Source organism: Panthera pardus, unplaced genomic scaffold, assembly GCF_024362965.1.
Source record: "Panthera pardus isolate Hobbes unplaced genomic scaffold, ASM2436296v1 HiC_scaffold_6, whole genome shotgun sequence".
NCBI lineage: Eukaryota > Metazoa > Chordata > Mammalia > Carnivora > Felidae > Panthera > Panthera pardus.
In genome coordinates this window covers 47711629-47730819 of record NW_026526991.1, presented here as the reverse complement: position 1 = coordinate 47730819, position 19191 = coordinate 47711629, and the positions used below count along the sequence as shown (strand labels likewise).

The 19191-nt window shown below is 33.5% G+C and overlaps 1 protein-coding gene across 4 annotated transcripts in view; it reads left to right on the top strand.

The window, feature by feature from the left end:
- The window catches only part of CPSF6 (cleavage and polyadenylation specific factor 6), a 33534-nt gene extending 15248 nt beyond the window's left edge, over nucleotides 1–18286 (top strand). For 2 of the 4 annotated variants that reach the window (XM_019455062.2, XM_019455060.2), the window contains 5 exons: nucleotides 311–815; nucleotides 3046–3161; nucleotides 3649–3802; nucleotides 6532–6721; nucleotides 13386–18286. In XM_019455062.2, coding sequence (XP_019310607.1) covers nucleotides 311–815; nucleotides 3046–3161; nucleotides 3649–3802; nucleotides 6532–6718 — 962 coding nt within the window. In that variant the 3' untranslated portion in view covers nucleotides 6719–6721; nucleotides 13386–18286. Of the gene's footprint in view, nucleotides 1–310; nucleotides 816–3045; nucleotides 3162–3648; nucleotides 3803–6528; nucleotides 6722–13385 lie in introns of all 4 variants that reach the window. The other 2 variants (XM_019455061.2, XM_019455058.2) reach the window with 1 other exon arrangement.
- The last annotated feature ends 905 nt before the right edge of the window (nucleotides 18287–19191 follow it).

Below are 19191 nucleotides of genomic sequence, written 5' to 3'. Positions count from 1 at the left end.
TAAGGTGGGTGATTTCACTGTAAGAAGTGTGTGTACACTGAAAGATGGAAACTATCTCTAAGCATTGTAATGTTTATTAACGTTTTTTGTTTCAATAATTTTTCTTAAGCATAAATTGAGCTGGTTAAAATTGTAAAGATGTACTTCACTTTCATAGTTGTTAGTGTAGCATTTACCATATGGGTTTCATTTAAAGAGAAAGAATCTTGGTCTATGAGTTGTGTTTTAAAAGTATAATCTTGGCATTAAGGTTAAAATACCTTATTGAAGTGGTTTTTTTCTCTCTCCTTCTCTCTCCTCTATTCTATAGCTGGACAGACTCCACCACGTCCACCCTTAGGTCCTCCAGGCCCACCTGGACCACCAGGTCCTCCACCTCCTGGTCAGGTTCTGCCTCCTCCTCTAGCTGGGCCTCCTAATCGAGGAGATCGCCCACCACCACCAGTTCTTTTTCCTGGACAACCTTTTGGGCAGCCTCCATTGGGTCCGCTTCCTCCTGGCCCTCCACCTCCAGTTCCGGGCTACGGCCCCCCTCCTGGTCCACCACCTCCACAACAGGGACCACCTCCACCTCCAGGCCCCTTTCCACCGCGCCCACCTGGCCCTCTTGGGCCACCCCTTACACTTGCTCCTCCTCCGCATCTTCCTGGACCACCTCCAGGTGCCCCACCACCAGCTCCACATGTGAACCCGGCATTCTTTCCTCCACCGACTAACAGTGGCATGCCTACATCAGATAGCCGGGGTCCACCACCAACAGATCCATATGGCCGACCTCCACCGTATGATAGGGGTGACTATGGGCCTCCTGGCAGGTAAGTCAGTATGTATCTATGACAGTAGACTTGGTGTGTTATTTGATCAGTAAAAAATACTCTACGTTTCATCGCCGAGGTTTGTTTTTGTTTTTGTTTTTTAATTATGGGCTTTTCCCCAGATATTTAATTTTCTGTATTGTTTGCTCTTCTTAGAAGAGGCAGTATCATATGATGAAAACATACTAAACAGCGTTGGGAATAATCCCCTTCCACCACTTACATAGATGTGTGATTTAGAGCAAGTCACTAATTCATGGAGATTCCTTTCCATTATTTCTTAAGTTAAAAGAGGTTAATAAAGATAATAATAAAGATAATTTAAGTGAGCAAATGGGATCCTCAAGCTACTTTTAAGATTTTAAAGTGAATCTCATTTACCTTTGATGATACTACTCAGAGCACTAAAGTTTCCTTCTTCGTTTTAGGAATTCGATCAATTTGTTGGATAGGTACTATTGATTATCTCGTTGCTGATCAGGAGTCCCGACTGTCAAATTACTAACTTTTAATTGAAATGGAAACATTAAATGATACACAAGTATATTTGGGTAGACAAACACTTGTAAAACACAGTTGTGGAAATTAAAGTAATTAATGGTGATCCTTGGAGAAGAGCTAGGTGAAAACCATTCTTTCTTTTTTTTTTTTTTTTTGAAACCATTATTGAAGTAAATGATCTCTTAGCCCCCTTCCAAAGTAATTTAAAAACTATCCATACTCAAAACATAATTTAGAGAGCTATGTTTATAATCTCTAAGAGCCATTTGAATTTGCCCTCTTTAATTACTTCTGAGTTTGTCATTTGATTTTATATTTTTAAACTATCACTGTTAAACTACTTTGTACTTTATTTTGTCTGAAAATGTCCTGAAGGAATGGATTTGAGAATCTGCCTAATTCCATGCATTTGCACAGGTACATGGCAATAAATTTGATGTTGTAAACAAAGCACATTAACCATTATCTGTTCATAGAGGTTGCATCTTTATGACTGCCAAAAATGGCTCTGTTTTCTTTAGAAAATAACTACTGGGCTAGTATAACTTCTTCTGTTCACTTGAATTCCAGTTAGTGACTTCATATTAAGTGTTCACCTTTAGAGGACAGGCGTGGGTTAGGTGACTTGGTTTGACTATAAAATTTGAGTTTCGTATCTTTTTCCTAACATAATAGAATTTTGATAGTATTAGGTTTTCAAGAATTGGAGGGTGATGGTTATTTATGACTAATTTTTTATTGAAAATTGGAGAAAACTCTTACACGGGATTTCTTTTTTTAAGAGGGATAGAATGGGCACAAGTCACAGCATTTAGTTGAAATTATACATGGATTTTGAACAACTTATAATTTGGTCAGGATGTCTATAAAGTTTTGGGAATGAGAGTAATACCTTAAAAGCATGTAAAAAGTTAGATTAGCTGTTTCCTCATTGCATTGGAATGAACTGCTGCTGCTTCCCTCAACTCAGTGTCCTGTCTTGTAACTAGTAACTAAGATGGAAGAACGCTTACCTTTTCCTGTACTGTACATGTACAGGTTTTTTTTTTTTTGAAGTATAGTCGACATGTAATGTACATGTACAGTTTTCAAAGTTGTCCAGCAGCTTTAGAAAGTTTTGGCATTTAATTCACTTTTTTCCAACAAATGTTTACACTTACTATCTTTTATTTGCCAGATACTCTTCTGGGGATTCAGTGGCAAACAAGATGATCTAAGATCTTGTCCCCGCCTGAAGTTCTTTTAATTAATCAGACATTTGTTATCCTTCTATTGTGAGTTGGGCCCTGTGCCTAGAGGATCCAAACAGAAATGTAACCAAATTCCTTGATTGTGTAGGGCTGTAGTTTTTGCTGTCAACATTTAAATGTATGTATATATAAATAAAAGAGCTAATAATGTGTAACTACCTTATGTTATAACATTCAGGACCGTTTATTATGTATGTTTTTGTATGACTGAAAAATATTATAGATCTATAAATACATTATCCCTGATCTCCAGAAAGACAAGGTTTCCAAGCTGCTACTTTATTTCAGCTGAAAGGTAGTGTTGTAGAATTTTGCTTAGACTTGCTCTCTTTATAAGGTAAATAGCATGCTTCAGTCTGGAAAAGTAACTACTAGCTCTAAGACACTTGTCACAAGCAACTAGTATGAATTGTTTTATACTGTTAAAACTAACTGAAAAATGTGTTGAGTGCAACTTAAGGTTCATTTTTATTTTAAAGGGAAATGGATACTGCAAGAACGCCATTGAGTGAAGCTGAGTTTGAAGAAATCATGAATAGAAATAGGGCAATCTCAAGCAGTGCTATTTCAAGAGCTGTGTCTGATGCCAGTGCTGGTTTGTATATTTCTTCCTATATTAATATTTCTTATGTATGTTACTAGGAATGACCTAAAACTATGTGCAATCTTGAGGACTGGTAATTTATATTTAGTATTTATGTTCGTATTTCCAAATCATTACCTGTATTTATTTAAAAGAAATTGAGGGAAGTGATATGTCACAGTGCAGTGAATAGACCCATAATTTTAAATTTTAGTCCTGACATGTAATGTGTTGGGGACCTTAAGGCAACTGATTCTCATATTTACAAATTAATAACCTGTGCTTCACATGTCTGTAATAATAAACAAACTGTGCTAATTTTACTAACATAAAACTTTTTACAAATGGTGAAGCCCTTAAAAAAGAAATGAAGATGTCTTCTGTAGTTACTTTAGTGTTCTTCTTTTATAAAATGCTTTATCACTTTTATCCCAAATGATTTGGGGGTATTTTGGAAACAAAATTTATTTCATTTCAACCCCTCTCCTTTGCCTCATAGGTGATTATGGGAGTGCTATTGAGACATTGGTAACTGCAATTTCTTTAATTAAACAATCCAAAGTATCTGCTGATGATCGCTGCAAAGTTCTTATTAGCTCTTTGCAAGATTGCCTTCATGGAATTGAATCCAAGTCTTATGGTTCTGGATCAAGGTAAAACTTTCCTGTGTCATGTCTATTTAAAACTATTATGTTACAAATAGAAAAAATACCGTGTTTGAAACTTTAAAATAGGACTTTGATTTTACTTATTACTGTTCGTATAGCAGCTAGAGTTAGATTTTCTTTTGTTTTGAATATTGAATCAAATGTCAGGTGTTTGCTTTTAAAACCCTTCAAAAGGGGTGTTGGGGTGGCTCAGTTGGTCATGTGTCCAACTTTAGCTCAGATCATGATCTCATGGTTCATGGGTTTGAACCCCAGTTCGGGCTATCTGGTGACAGCTCAGAGCCTGGAACCTGCTTTGGATTCTGTCTCCCTTTTCTCTCTCCCCTTCCCCAGCTTGTGTTTTGTTTCTCTCTCAAAAATAAATAAACATTAAAAAAAATAAAACCCTTCAAGAAGTTTTGGTTACTCTTAGAATAAGACTGTAAACATTCAGGCACTGTGTGATTCCTGCCTGTCTTCGAAGCCTCATTGTGTACTTCTTGCTCACTATTCTGTAGTCACAATGGTCTCCCTTCTCTTTTCCTTGATACATTAGCTCTTTACCACGTCACTGTTCTATACCGTTTTTTTTTTTTCAAGTTTCTTTCTTTATTTATTTAGAGAGAGCATGCGTGAGTGGGGGAGGGGCAGCGAGGGGGAGAGAGAATCCCAAGCAGGCCCTGAACTACCAGTGTTGAGCCAGGCTCAGGGTTCAAACCCACGAACTGTGAGATCATGACTTGAGCCAAAAATCAAGAGTCAGACACTTAACCCACTGAGCCACTCAGGCATCCCACACTTTCTATACTTGATAGTCCCTCTGCTGGGAGCCCTTTTTCCTCACTCTTCACAAAGCTGACTTCTTATCCTTCATGCCTCAACTCAGTCTAACTTCCAGGAGAGATCTCCAGGTTACTCTGTCATGTTGTTCTTTTTATTTCTTTTATAGTACTTACGGTAATCTATTTTTTATTGCACATTTCTCTTCTCTAGAACATATGTTGGAAAAGGGAAGGGCCTTACCTGTCCTGTTCACTACAGTATTTCTAATGACTAAACAGTGTTTGGTACAAGATGGGTGCTAAATAAATATTTCTTGAACAAGGAAGTTAATGAATGATCTGTTCTTATTTTCTAATTAGGTAATTCCTTTTTTTAGCGGTGCAGCTAACCTTGAAATTTTGCATATATTTGAAAGGTAGATCTTTAATCGTGATGTAATATTCATAGGTCTGTCTTTAGTGTACTCCAGTGTTAGAGTCTTCATTAAGATAAGGGAAGGGAAAAAAAAAAAAGATAAGGGAAGGGAGCTTGTCTTTGTCATGATACCCAACTTTTTAATTACTACCTTCATGACCCAGTGTAAGTAAGGATCTTTGTATCTGAACAAATGTGTCATAGCTAAAGTCCATATCTTACCTAGTCTTCTTTTTAATTTTTTAAGTCCTAAGTAAGAATTTCTTTCTTGAACAAGGAGCTTAGCATCTAATAATGTTTGCTAAGTCTAGCTGTCTGTTACAAAAATACAAAATAGATGGTTCGACTTACAGGCAGTTGGATTTCCTTATTGTGAATTTCAGAACTTAGCAGAATTTCTAAAAGTATTTTAGGAAACATACTTTGATTAAATTACCTCGTTTTTATTCTGTTTTTTTTTTTTTTTTGAAGGTAGCTCATAAAACGTTTCTTTTTAATAACAATGTGAATTATTTCCCAGTCTTTTCTAGTGGTCATAAGTACTAAGTTTTGAATTCTGTTTCCCACCATGCCTTCCAGCCGCCTCCACCCCTGAAGCAAACATATGTATTATTAGAAAGTTTCTGGGGCACCTTGTGGCTCAGTCAGTTAAGTGTTTGACTCTTGATTTCGGCACAGGTCATGATTGCACAGTTTGAGTTCAAGCCCCACATCAGGCTCTGTGCTGACAGTGCGGAGCCTGCTTGGAATTCTCTCTCCCTCTCTCTGCCCCTCCTCACTTGCACTTTCTTTCTCTCTCAAAATAAATAAATAAAAACTTAAAATATTAAAAAAAATTTCTTAGTGGAGTAGCACTCATGGTAAATCATATTTGGGTTAGTTATAAGTCTAAAATTGATACTACATAAAGGTTTAGGTAACCTGTTAATGGGTGGTAATTTTATATACTTATCTCATTGTGTATTGAATAGTTTCATGAATTTTATGCCTAAAAAAACTATCTTCTATGCAGTCTTCAGTTTGAAACAAGTTGTCCTTTGAAGTTGTTTTCTCCCTTTACCTTTCTGTGTTCCTTCAGTAAACACTACATGTCTAATGCAGGCTATTAGATGTAATAGATGATAAGATGTATTGCCCTGGTGTGTCTGGATCCCAACTTGGGGGTGAATATTTTTAAAATTGAAATTTCTGTTTGTGTGTGTGTGGGGGGGGGGGGTTGTTGGTTTGTTTTTGGGAGAGGGAGAGAGAATCTTAAGCAGGCTCCATGCTCAGCACGGAGGCTGACATGGGGCTTGATCCCACTATTGTGAGATCATGACCTAAGCCAAAATCAAGAGTCTGTTGCTTAACCAACTGACCCACCCAGGCGCTCCAAAAATGGGATTTCTCATTCATGCTTACAGGTGAGTCGGTAAGTCATTATTGGAAGTTCAGGATATCCTAAGTCTAAACTAGATTTACAAGGAATTTTTTGCTTTAGGTAGTAAATACTGCTATCCACTTACAGAGAGCATTAATCCAGTAATTTCTTTTAGAAGACGTGAACGATCAAGAGAGAGGGACCATAGTAGATCACGAGAAAAGAGTCGGCGTCATAAATCCCGTAGTAGAGATCGTCATGATGATTATTATAGAGAGAGAAGCAGAGAACGAGAGAGACACCGGGACCGGGACCGAGACCGGGACCGAGAACGTGACCGAGAACGCGAGTATCGTCATCGTTAGAAGGTGGGTATTTCTTGTTCCTGTTATATGTAGCATATGTGTTGTTAACAGTAATTATAACTCCAAGGCTATTGTTTATACAGTATATACCTACATTTTAAATGGTCCAACTACTTGTTCTGAATTTAATCTTCTGGAAACCTCTCAGAGAAATGACAGGTAAGTAATGACAGGTAAAAAAAAAATTTGACCTTTTACCCTTGAATATTGCTGAATTCAAACTTTTAGATTGTTAATGGCCTTGCTTTAGCAAGAAAATAATCAAGAGGACTCATGTCTACTTCTAAAATCTAAAAATGGGAATTGCCATAATTACATACATAGTTTGCATGTAATTTGAAATATAAAATACAAGGAGTTAATACACACACACACACACACACACACACACACACACACACACAATGTGCTTGGGCTTTTAAATTGGAAGTTTCTCTCCTTGAACTAACTCTATCCCTAAAACTTTTGAAGAAAACCTAACACTATAATAGTTTATAATACAGAAGGATGATTTCTTAGCATTGAAAGCGCTTTTGTACTTAAAAAAGTATTCCTTAGAAAAGACATTTTTGCTGGCATATAGTTTTTGTTTTAAAATAAAAAAAAACCATATCCTTTAATTTGCAAAGAAGATACGAAACTTAATTAAAACGGGTTCAGGGTACTCCATATCTAAGAATTTTAAATTGTATCAATCATGCATCCCAGGTTAGAATAACCTTGAAATAATTTTCTTTGATGTTTCATTCATAAATCATAATCATTGTGTCTTTTTTTCTGTATTTTAAAACTATTTCTTGTGTACATTTTTCATAAAGTGGGAAGTTGTCTGTTTATACTTCATTTTCACGTGTAATTTTATTTTTATATTTGTGAACAGCATTTATTCATGTGAAAAGTAGGGGCAAGGCACTATAAGGTTTGTGCATGTGACACAGTTTATTCTGTAAACAAAAACTTTTTCTTTATGTGTTGGTGGCATATCCAAATTAAATTAGGCGAAAACAAACCCCTTATAGGTAACTGCACTTTACACAATTATTTTCCATAGTCATGGGAAACACTGAAAATTTACTCATGCAGTTGTTAGTATTTACATTGTTATGGGCAGAATCAAAGACTAAAAGTGTATGTAATTCTGTGACAATAGCATTTTCTTTAATAGATATATTTTAGCAAACGAGATCCTTTTTAAATAATATAATTTATAAAATAAGCATGTAAGTCTTTATGGTATGTAAGCTATTACATTATTTACAGATTAAGGGCTTTATGAAGTGAAAAGACCAGTTTAAATACTTTTCTAGCATTTTGAGTATGCATCTTGAATATTTATCAAAACTTTAATTTTAAAATAGTTTTCCATGTATGGTATTATAGAACTTAATAAAATCTCGAAACATTTCTTTAATAGCCAAAGCATCTTTCACTTTTAAAACTGAGCTTATTGAAATTAATACTGCTTTTGGATGTAAGGATTAAGTGTTGTGTCATGTAAGTCTAAACACTAAATTTTAAAAATGTAGTTCTTTTTTCCCCTTGGCCGGAATAGATCTTAATACCATCTTATGAAAAAATTCTCAGTCCATCTGTTGCTTAAGGTGAATTATAGCCAATTTATTACTTGAAATGCTTAATTGTATCAACCATTTCACTTATAGTAAGATACAGTTTCTACAAAGAAGTTATGCTTTTACTTAGACTTTGTTAGTTCTCAACAAGCTTCTAATTCCTGAAGGCATGATAAGCAAAGCTTGCATACATCTTTAGTCTTCTCCAAGATTGGATGTGCCCATCAAGGACTTCTGAACCAGATTAGACTCAAAGTTAGTTTCTTCCTGGTTTTAGTTAAACTAGCATAGTCAGCCAAGTAAACTCCTTGAAAAGTCCATTGTTAATTTTAAATACTTTGAATTAACTAACATTACATTCCAGTAATGGGCACACCTAACTATACCATGGCTTGAGTTTCATTACATTCAGACATTAACTATGAATTCCTAACTTGCAAACTATTGTTGACATTTTTCTTAATCACTGATGTGTACCATACCAGAATTCCCATGTTTTGTTTGTACATTAATCAGAATTGAGTTGTAATATTGTTATGTGCCTTCATCCAAGCAAAATTTTACATAAGCATTTCTAGAGCAAAAAATTCTGTTATCCTGGATTACTGTACCTTTATTACCAAACAGTATTTATTGCGGATGTAGTTGTGAATCAGAGGGGTGGGGTCTAGGATTAAATATATTCAAGTGAAAAACTTTTAAACAAACAAACCTGCACATTTAATTATTACCATAATAGGGTCTGTTGACCTTTTTAGAAGTTTTAAAATATGAGTCCTTTTGAGCTTTCATGTAAATCTTAAACGGACTAAATGGAATACAAGTAACTTGGAAGCTAACGTGAATGTCAGTAAGCAAGCGTGTATATAAATAAAACAGTAATGTAATTTATTATTAAATTGATGAATGGCTATAAAAGGGCAAGTTCTTAATTTAACTGGAAACTTAATGATGTTGGTAAGCTGTTATTGTCTGTCCCATCTTAATTTTTTTTTGTGTTTGAATTGTTGGTAATGTTAATTGCATTCTCTCATTTAAAATATGTATTAATTTTTCTGAAAGCATTCAGTATCTAAGTTCAAGTAGGTGATATTTTAATGGGAATATCAGTATTGTAAATTTTCAGTATGTAAATACACTGTATTTCATATTCTGTAATTTCTGCCTCTATTCTCAGACCACTCTGAGCAAAACACAAGTAGTTCAGTGTTTTAAGATTGTACACTTCTTATAGAAATAATTTTACTTTCATGGTTGAGTTATTTTCTTTTAGATTGCATTCCTCTTATTACTTGTTTGGAAAAATGCCACACAGCAAATTTCTGTTGATGATTCAGTTTTTCTTTGTGTACAAAGAGTGATGAATCCAGATTATTTTTTAAAATACTCTTTATTCATGCTTTTCCTCCCATGAGGTTTTACATATTTTCAAATCAATATCCATTTCTTTGATAAAAATTTTAAGCATCTTGTAAGAGATATGAATTAAATAACCACATTTTTGGTAAGATTGCCTTTTTTCCCATATATATATTATGATTTAAGGTTGTGTTGTTATTGCACAAGATTTAGGGTGCTTCGCAGTCTTTAATTGATAGTTTCTCATTAATTGGGGGGGAAGCCAAAAGATAAAGTTTTTTCTTACATGCTAAGATGTTTCATGTCTTTAAGATGTAGTGTTACTTAGAGGCTAATGTGAAAATTAAGTTATCTTTAATTATCTAATGAATGATACTGGTGGAAATGATATTTAAAAATTATTTCTGCAACTCTTAGGTCATCTGAGATCTGCCTCATATTGTCCAACCTTGTGTTTGTGTTTTCCCGTATATCCTAACTGTTCTGCTTCATCTGGATATGCTAGTTCTCTCCTCTTCTTTTGCTCTGAGTTTCCTTGCTTTTAGTATTTGCAGTATGTTACTACATGGCTATCTTAATTGAAGTGATAGAGGGTAGGAAGTAATCCCTTGAATGGGTGTGTAGTGTGGTTTTTGCTCATTGTGGTTTAAGAATAGGTTTTGTTTACAAATGATTAATGTTCCCTGTTAAAAGAAAATTCAATGCCAATGTGAGTCACCTTGCTCTCACCTTCATCTCAATGTGAAATATACTACCACTGTTGTAGTTTGTAAACTAGATCATTTTGAATAAGTAATGTTTTGAATGAATTTTAGTTAGCATTGTTTAAAGAAAACCTAATAACCAAAAAGGGGGACGTGTGCCATATATGGTATCCAAATTTACTAATTTGCCTTCTGTGGTAGCTTGTTTTAATCCTCAGAGGAAATTCTAAATCACATAAACAGCTTAATTTGAAAAAATTTGTTTGTGAAATTTGGGGGGCAAAGATGAGTTTTCTTTGTGGCGAAGTTTATTTCCATAGTGAACTGCCTAGAGCAACAATCCTGTATGTTTTATATATAGTGTAATGAAAGACTTTAGTTAAAATGAGGTAAGTACTGTGTCCACAGGTAGAAAGAAGGAAATACCAAATGTTGTGGTAGTAAGGGAGTTTTTGTAAATATCTCCAATAAGCAGAATTTCACATAATATGTTTTAGCACAAGAAGAATTTTATATTCAGATACTTCGTATTTCTTTTGCCCACTCCTTCCCTATTCCTCGCATTAAGGAGAAGTTTTCAGAAGAGAAAAGTGAATTTTATTTCACTGAGTTAATAGAATCACATCTCTAAAATTGTAGTAGAATTCTATTTAGTTAATTCTTTTCATTCAGTATTAATGTGAAAATCTATGAAAGATCTGTGTCAAGTATGTATTTTAATCTTACTACAAAGGTGAATTTGCCACAAGTTTAGGAATACTGATGCTAACAAATTTTCTTAGATAAGTTTCTAACAGAAATGCTCATAATTTGAGTTGTTAGTATTGGCTTTATTTTACATTATCTCGTTATACAGGTGCTTCTCTGAATTGAGATTTTACTTAGCGCTTAACTTTATATACTTCATTAAAGAGCTGTAGATTCCATTTGTCTTAATTTCTTATCAACTGTTTACATAGATCTTCCTTTTATAACTGATAGCTAAAACTAGTAATTGTGTGGCTTTGATATTAACATATCTGACTAAATGGTATTCTGAAAACATGAGCATTGAATGTATTTGTCACTCTTTTTTGATATCTTTGTTCATGTAGATGTCCTAGAAATTTGAGAGTATAATATGGGATTGGATTATTGGAAATGGGTTGTATTGCCTTCAAATTTGCTTCCGTTTGAGTTTGTAAAATTTGTATTTCCAAATGGATAAATGTAAAGTGTTTAGAAATAGAAATAAAAACTGTCAGACTATCCCCCAGATTTTATGTCTGTATGGTGAAAACGAGAGACTTATTAATAGTAAAGGTCTACCTATGAAGTATAATCAAGCAAAAGATGAGTGCATTTGTCCTGCATAAAAATGTATGTTACGATTTCATGAACAGGGTTCTCTACATAAAATGTAGTAAAATTCTCCTTTGGAGTGATTAATAAGATAAAGTTGCAGTGTATGCCATATGTTTTTTGGAAGAATTGGGTATTTTTGTTTTGCTCACTGTGACTTTAAATAATTTTCCCCTCTTAATGACCAGATCTCTCTTCTATATCTCTCACATCACAACAAAAAGGTTAGGGAGATAACATACTTTGGTAGTAAGATTTATGAATTTCAGAGTAGTGCATCTTTTCAGGTTAGAACATATTTCTTATCTTTTCTTTAATACTTTAATACCAGGGTTTTTTTTATGCATTGCAAGGCATAAAAATAAAACCTATAAAAGCTGCCTTTCTAGATTTTTTTTTCATGAAATAATTCTACCTAAAGTTTCATCAACATAAAATAAAGGTATAATAAAAGGTAACATTAGCAATGGTTTAAATATCTCGTTGAAAAATATGGGCAAATAGAAATTATTTAAAAGAAAAAGTCCAGAATTATAACATCTAGTGGTTGTTTTTTTCTTTTGCAGTTGTAAAATTTAGGTTTTCACTCCTAGGCAATGTGAATGCATATGTATATTGATGCTCTTAAGATGGTTGCAGCCTAGTTGGGGAGGAAAGGACATAAAATAAAACATTTATAGTTGTGACAGTATTAATTACTCTTAATTATAGAGCAGAAAGTATTTTCCAATTACTTTTATGGCAAGAATATCACTAAATATTGTGCCCTTTTACCTTTTACTACATCATCTTGCTGAAATGCTCTCTTGGAATTTATATTTTAAATACCTCGTGTTTCAGTGATCACTTACATGCAAGTTAATTGAATGCTGCTTTTGTGAACCTCTACCTGAAGTTGGCTATTTATGTATTCTTGAAATTTCAGTTTATCAAATTTATTGGTTTTTTTTTCTTTATGTGAGTTTTCAATGAAATTTATCATTGTAGATTCTTATTTAGTGTGTTTTGGGTTAGCTTATCTAAATACGTTAGGTAACTTTACATTAGAGTGAAAGTAAAGTTAATGTTTTAAATTTGTATCACGTCTGAAGATTTGTACGTGGATGTCATATTTATTTAAATGTGCATATTGAGCTATATATTTATAAATTTTATCTATAAATTTTGTAACATGGAACAGTTTGATTTATAATTTGCAGAAGTTCCTGTATGCTGTCAAATAAATACAACTAATTTGTAAAATAATTTATTGCATTTTATATTCAGTTCACATTTAATTGTTAATGAGTTATATAGAATTGATATGTGGGTGAATGAAAAATATTTACATTAAAATCATTCGAGCATTTCCATTTATTTTTGTAGTATGCATACTTTAGAAAATGACTTATAAATGTTTCCATCATCACAGAAACAGCAGCTGCTATACTTTCCTTTCTGTTTCAGTCATTAAATTAATAAGGCAGTAATAACTAAGAAGAATGAAATGAGAATGTGTCCATTTTAATCGTCACATAAATTGGGAGCATTTCTCCACCATGAAGGCAGCTACTGTTTCAGTTAACTTTTATTGTGTTAGAATACGTAACAGTGAAGTAGATGCACGACTTGTGTATGTATAGTTAAGCCAGCGTTTTTCTGTGTATTATGGGGAATAGCAAAATCTACATCACAAATTTTGACACATTACAGCTGAAGGAAGAGGAACACCTTCCAAGACAAAACAGTCTTCATGGGGGAAAAATGACGCTTGTCCAGCAGTTTGCTTCTTGTGATTGAACTGAACCCGTAAGGATTCATGGATAAAATGAACAGGAATAGATCTGAATAAAGCAAATCTGCATAAATGGTAACCAGTAGCTCTACTTTTATTTTTTATGTTGCTTAACTGTTTTATTTGAAGGAAACCTGTGTGATTTAAAAAAAAGTTATAGCTTTTGCAACTTTATTACTGGTTATATACATTTGGCCATTCTAATGTGCAAGCAATTGGAAAAAACGTCAAGTAAATGCTTGTTTTTATAGTAGTTTGTTCTTGTTAAAAATGTTCATATGATAATGTCTGTAAACAGCACCACTTTGATTACAATAGATGTAGTGTTGTAATAAACTGTTCAATGGGGCTGATGTGTAAAGCTGTTCAAGTTATTTGATGTTTACACCTCAGGGAAAGTCTTGTGTTCAGCAATATCTAAAGATAATGTTACTATGACATTTATACTGTCCTTTAAAAAAGCATTGCAATAGCGGTTTTGGATATGCACCAATCTAATCTTGCGTTCAGTGAATTAAACATACTAATTAAGTGTCTCTTGCCCTTGATTTTGATATTAGAATAGGTGAATTACATGGATATTTAATATTTCTATATTCTGCTTTTCTAGCTGTTTTTACCTAGTTAGCTTGTGATTTTGCTGAATGGTATGTAAACTTGTAAAGTCTCACAGACATAGCAATCCAGTCGATGTGTTAGGGGTCAAAAAAATTTTTGTGGTTTTAACATTTTAGTAAAAACCCATACATGATTTGCTACAGTAATGCAGCTTAATTACAACACAGATGTACTGAAACGCTTAATTGTAAACTGCTAGCATTGAAGAAATATTTTGACAATTCTGATTTGATGCGGCAGTTATTTGCTGTTTTATATTAATAGTGCTTATGGTTTATTTTTGAAGCCATGAGCAATGTAAATACAGCCGTGCAGCAGACAAATGTGAGTAAGGAGAGCATTTAGTTTTATTTTCTGGTTACTATAGATTTTGGAAGGACGTGATGCTTACTGATCTTGAGTTGTATTCTCCTGTATGTGTAATGGGTGATTATAGGTGTACCCTGTCACCACAGTTTAAGGAATCTTGTGTGTGTTCATGCAGCCTTTTGATTCATGCTAGAGTTACTTAATCAAAGATTTTTTTCAAATCTGCCTTGCATATAGGCCCACATTAAAAGCACTTGGCTAGCATGTGTTCTTAATTGCAAAATTAGCATAGGCAGAGTGTCAACTTGATGAGACACTTGTATAGGAAGGTCATTCCGAATCATTACTTCAGAAATTTGAGTTGGATTCCTAAGCAAGTTAATTTGTTTTTAATGTTTTTAAGATCTGATTATCTGAGAGATCTGGTAATACACATTGGTTATTTAAAAAGATAGCCAAATTTCAGGACAGTGCTTAAAGTATTTAGGTACCCTAGATGTGATGTCATGTGCAACTTGTAGAAGCCCTCCAGAGATTTGCACTGCAGTTCTTCACGTTCGTTTTGTCCACTATCACACTAGTTCTCACAAAATTACCCGTATTATTGCTAGTTTTATTTTAAAACATTTTGTGATTGGAGTATTTGTGCATGAGATCACTGGCATTCATCAGAACTGTTTGCTCTCAGATTCTTCAAGTGTTCTATCTTGTTGAAAATGCAGTTGCCTTTTTAACATTATTTGAGTTGTATCAAAATCAGTTTTCTTGTTTTGTGCATAGGTATTGTTTTGTCATTCCTTAGCTTTATTATATTTTCATTACAATGCCCTAATGTGAAGAAGTGTGGACATAAGTATATTACAAGGGAAATTAGTTAATAGTAAGCTTAAAAGGTAAGTAAATGTCCATGAGAATAAGATACTCTCTGAGTTTTTAAATGGAATTATAAAAATCTAACCGCTTGAACTTGAGATGAAACTGGAAATTTTGTACTAATTAAATCCTTCATTTACCTTTTCATTTTTTATCAGTGGAACCCTTTAATTGCTCATTCTGTTTCACTCTTCTCCCTACGTGGCTGATCTCATTACGTGACTTTTGTTGCAGACAATGTGAGTGTACTAGAATTGTTTGCTGCTAGTCCCATTGTTTTTAAATGATGTCAGAAGGAAACAACTTTGGTTTGGCCCATTAATTTTTAGTCTTTTTCTACCTGGTAACACATGAATGTATAGCAGTAAAGGTGAAAATTGCAAGCCTTGTTTTATTCTTCATATCCCTTCTGTTGTCTGGGCTAATGTTATTCAAAAACTCTTTCTTTCTTTTTTTTTTTTTTTTTTTTAACATGTAAAAACAATCCAAAGAGATAAATCATTACATACATCACCAAAAAAAAAAAAAAAAAAAGACAGAGAGAAAGAGAGTTTCAGAGACCTTTTCATTTCTTAATAATAATTGTAGTGAATATGAAAACAGACTTGAGTTTAACTTTGAACCATAGGCATTTATTAGTGCTATGCAGTGACATTCCTTTCAGCCAGGAAAGTTACGAATGACTGATGCAGCACCTCCATGGTATTGCTTCTGAAGCAACACTCAATCGAATGTGCTGCTTTTAGTTAAAGGACATACATTTTGGAAAGGATATTCCATTGTAAATTTGGAAGTGTTTATTTTGTCAGTTTTCATAACCAAGATTTGGAGTAAGTTGCAGTGGCTGTTGATCATAGTTTAGCCCATTTAATGGCCCCTTTCCGTAGAATATTCTTAAGCAGTTAACTACAATTTGAAGTTCACAGATAACTTATGGATTGTAGCTTAAGGTATTATTTTCATTTAATTCTCCTGTGGAGAATATTGCTTTGTTTTTTACTAGTTTAAGGTCAGTTCTTAAAACAAACACAGGATTTTAATGAATGTTGTATAACATTTTATAGTGGAAGGGGGAAATTGTTGGAAGGGTAAAGACGTCTCTTTCCCTCATGTATTTAAATGTGCCAATAACCTAAATACATACTGTTTTATACAATGAAATGCTACTTACTACGAAACTTTCTGTTGGAGTGCTCTCAGCATTTTGGTTTTCATACCTGAATGGTCATTGCATTTTTCTGTATTTTATAAGGTGACTCCAATTTTGTGTTTTAAGCTTCAGCCTGTTATTTTAAGAGGAAGTTTATGTTTTGATTCTTTACTGAGAATACAGTATTGAGAGTCTTACTGTTTTACAGATAACTGCCTTTTAAATTTTATTCATTAAGTTCATTTGCATCCCATAGCTGTCTGTAAATGTTTCCTGCAGTTGTATGTACTCAAATGCACGCTTATCCATTGTACATATTAGACATTTTTTGTGCTAAAGTATATTAAGTGGGATTTTTGTAGCAAAGCATTCTATTTTTCTGTTCTTACTCTGTGTGTGTGTTGTTTTTTTTACATTAACCTTCAGTTTAAACACTGGAGTATTTATTTCATTTTTTAGCAACTTGACTCTTAGAAGCCTTAGACTAATTTTTAATAAATATTCAACCAAAAATTATAAATTTAAGATGTGGCCTTACATACAGCATTCCTTGTGTTTGTAATGTGAGATTTTTGATTAGAGAAATCAAAAGATTCTGGATTAAAGTTTCATTGTAAGTTGAAATAGAAAATGTGTTAAAATGTCTAGGCTTCTGGGAGGAAGTTCTTTTACTCTTCTTTCTTGGCATTAGAAAGAAGCAATGTGGATTTTTATGAATATTCAGGCAATTGTATCCAGTTTCGATTGATTTAGGTTTGTCTTAACCGATGTTCTTTAAAATTTCAGGTTGTTGGCATTCACTCTGAGTATGCAGCTATTGTGGTTTTTGTATGGGACATACAAACACTTGGTTAGGTATAGACAGATTTTAATGTTTTAAAGACTTCTTGCTATATTAACATATTGTAATAGGAGTCTTTTAAAATATTAGATAGAATTTAACTGAAGTCACACAAATCTTGAAATGGTATTAGCAGATAGTAAATACTACAGAAAGTTTTTCATGTGGGAGCATCCTAAAACTCTGCCATGGGTGTAAATGTTTGCATTAATTTCATAATTGGACAGACCCTGCATTTAGTAAAAACATTTCGTTTTGAAGATGTGGTGTTTTTTTGGTTTTTTTTGGTTTTTTTTTTTTGTCACACTGTTACTGCATAACACTTCTCAGCATTCTGTAAGTTATATTATTTTAAAACACAATGGTGAATTCATGTTTATTTTTTTACTTTGAAAATTGTAGTACTCAGGTGGTATTTAATGGGAAAGGATCCTTGGGGTAAATCATAATGTATTCTAAGGAATGCATCTATAACATTGATGACTTTAGCCTTAAAAAAAGGTCTATTCTTACTCTTCTTCCTCTTCATCCCATGGTATATTAGCAAAGTAGTTTACAGCCTTGTACAGCCTTATATAGTTGTTTTACAATTTTTAATGGAAAGCCCTTAACAAAAAAATTGTATCATATTCCCAGTATCCATGAATTAACTGAAATCACGGTTTGTAAATAATTTGTCTAATACCAGAAGGCCAAAGAAAGTCTTAAAATTTTAGCTATTGACTCTGGTGACTTCACAATAAGATTTCTGTGCAAAAGGTAAGGTGATAATTTGATCAAATAGACATCTTTTTGGTGTCCATGAGAACTAGACTTCCATATTAGCTTCTATTAAAAAGCTCATTCCATTTTATTAAAATGTTTGTAATTGCAATTTTGTGTTTAATGTTTATTTTCTGTCTTTTCTTTCTTTAGCATTTAGGTGACTGTTCAGCAGTTTGCTATATGGCCATTGTTGGCCTTAAACTGCACTAGTAACAAGCATGGTATTTATCTTGTATTAAAAATAAAACACGGTTTTGATAATACTTTACAGTTTGTCCTTTTGTTTGATTCATAATTTAGCCATTGTGTCTGGTTTGAATAATTCATATTTTTGGCAATACACAGTATGACAGAAGTTGGACTCTCATCTGTATTTTGTCTTTAAGCCAGCCTCCTAGTTGGTGGTTATTTTCTTCTGTATTGACATTTTGATGGTCTCTAAAGCAGATGATTAGGATCCTAAAATTAGGATTTAGAAACCTAAAACAGTTCTAAGCTGTTTTATTCTCAAACCTAAGATTCAGATAACGTTTGTCTAGTTTTAGAGGATTATTGACCTTCCTAGACTCGAGTCAAGTAAAAATGTTTCTAGATCACAGCAAAAATATTTTACCAGCTAGCTTGGAGACAATATAGAGTACTTTTAAACAGTAACAAATTGTGATTTCAGTAAGGATTTGTATGCCAGGTATTAGGCCCCAGGTTAGAAAACCTGCATGCGTCAAAGTATGTTGAAGGTAGTAAGTCTATAAACAGTCCTAGCCATATGAGGAAATAAGTTACCATTACTAGGATCCATTTCCATGCCCCCGTTAAAACTGTTTTGGGTTTTGTTAGTTTCCCTATTACTCTGTTACATGTTTACATTTTGAAGAAGATTGCATTCATTGATCATCCTTTCATTCAGTTGAGACTCTTGCAGAGAGTATTTGACTGAAAGAAAGATTGTTAGGAACATTTTTTAACCCAGTGCCACATAAGACTCCGTAGCAGTCAGTCAAGGCTTGATTTAGTGAAAGGTGGACTTGTGGCCTTTCTTTCTTTTTTTTTTTTTTTTTTTTTTAAGAACGAGCACGGGAGCCGGGGAGGGTGGGGGAGAGTATTTAAGTGGGCTCCACACTAAGCGTGGAACCTGACATGGGGTTTGATCAACCACGACTGTGAGATC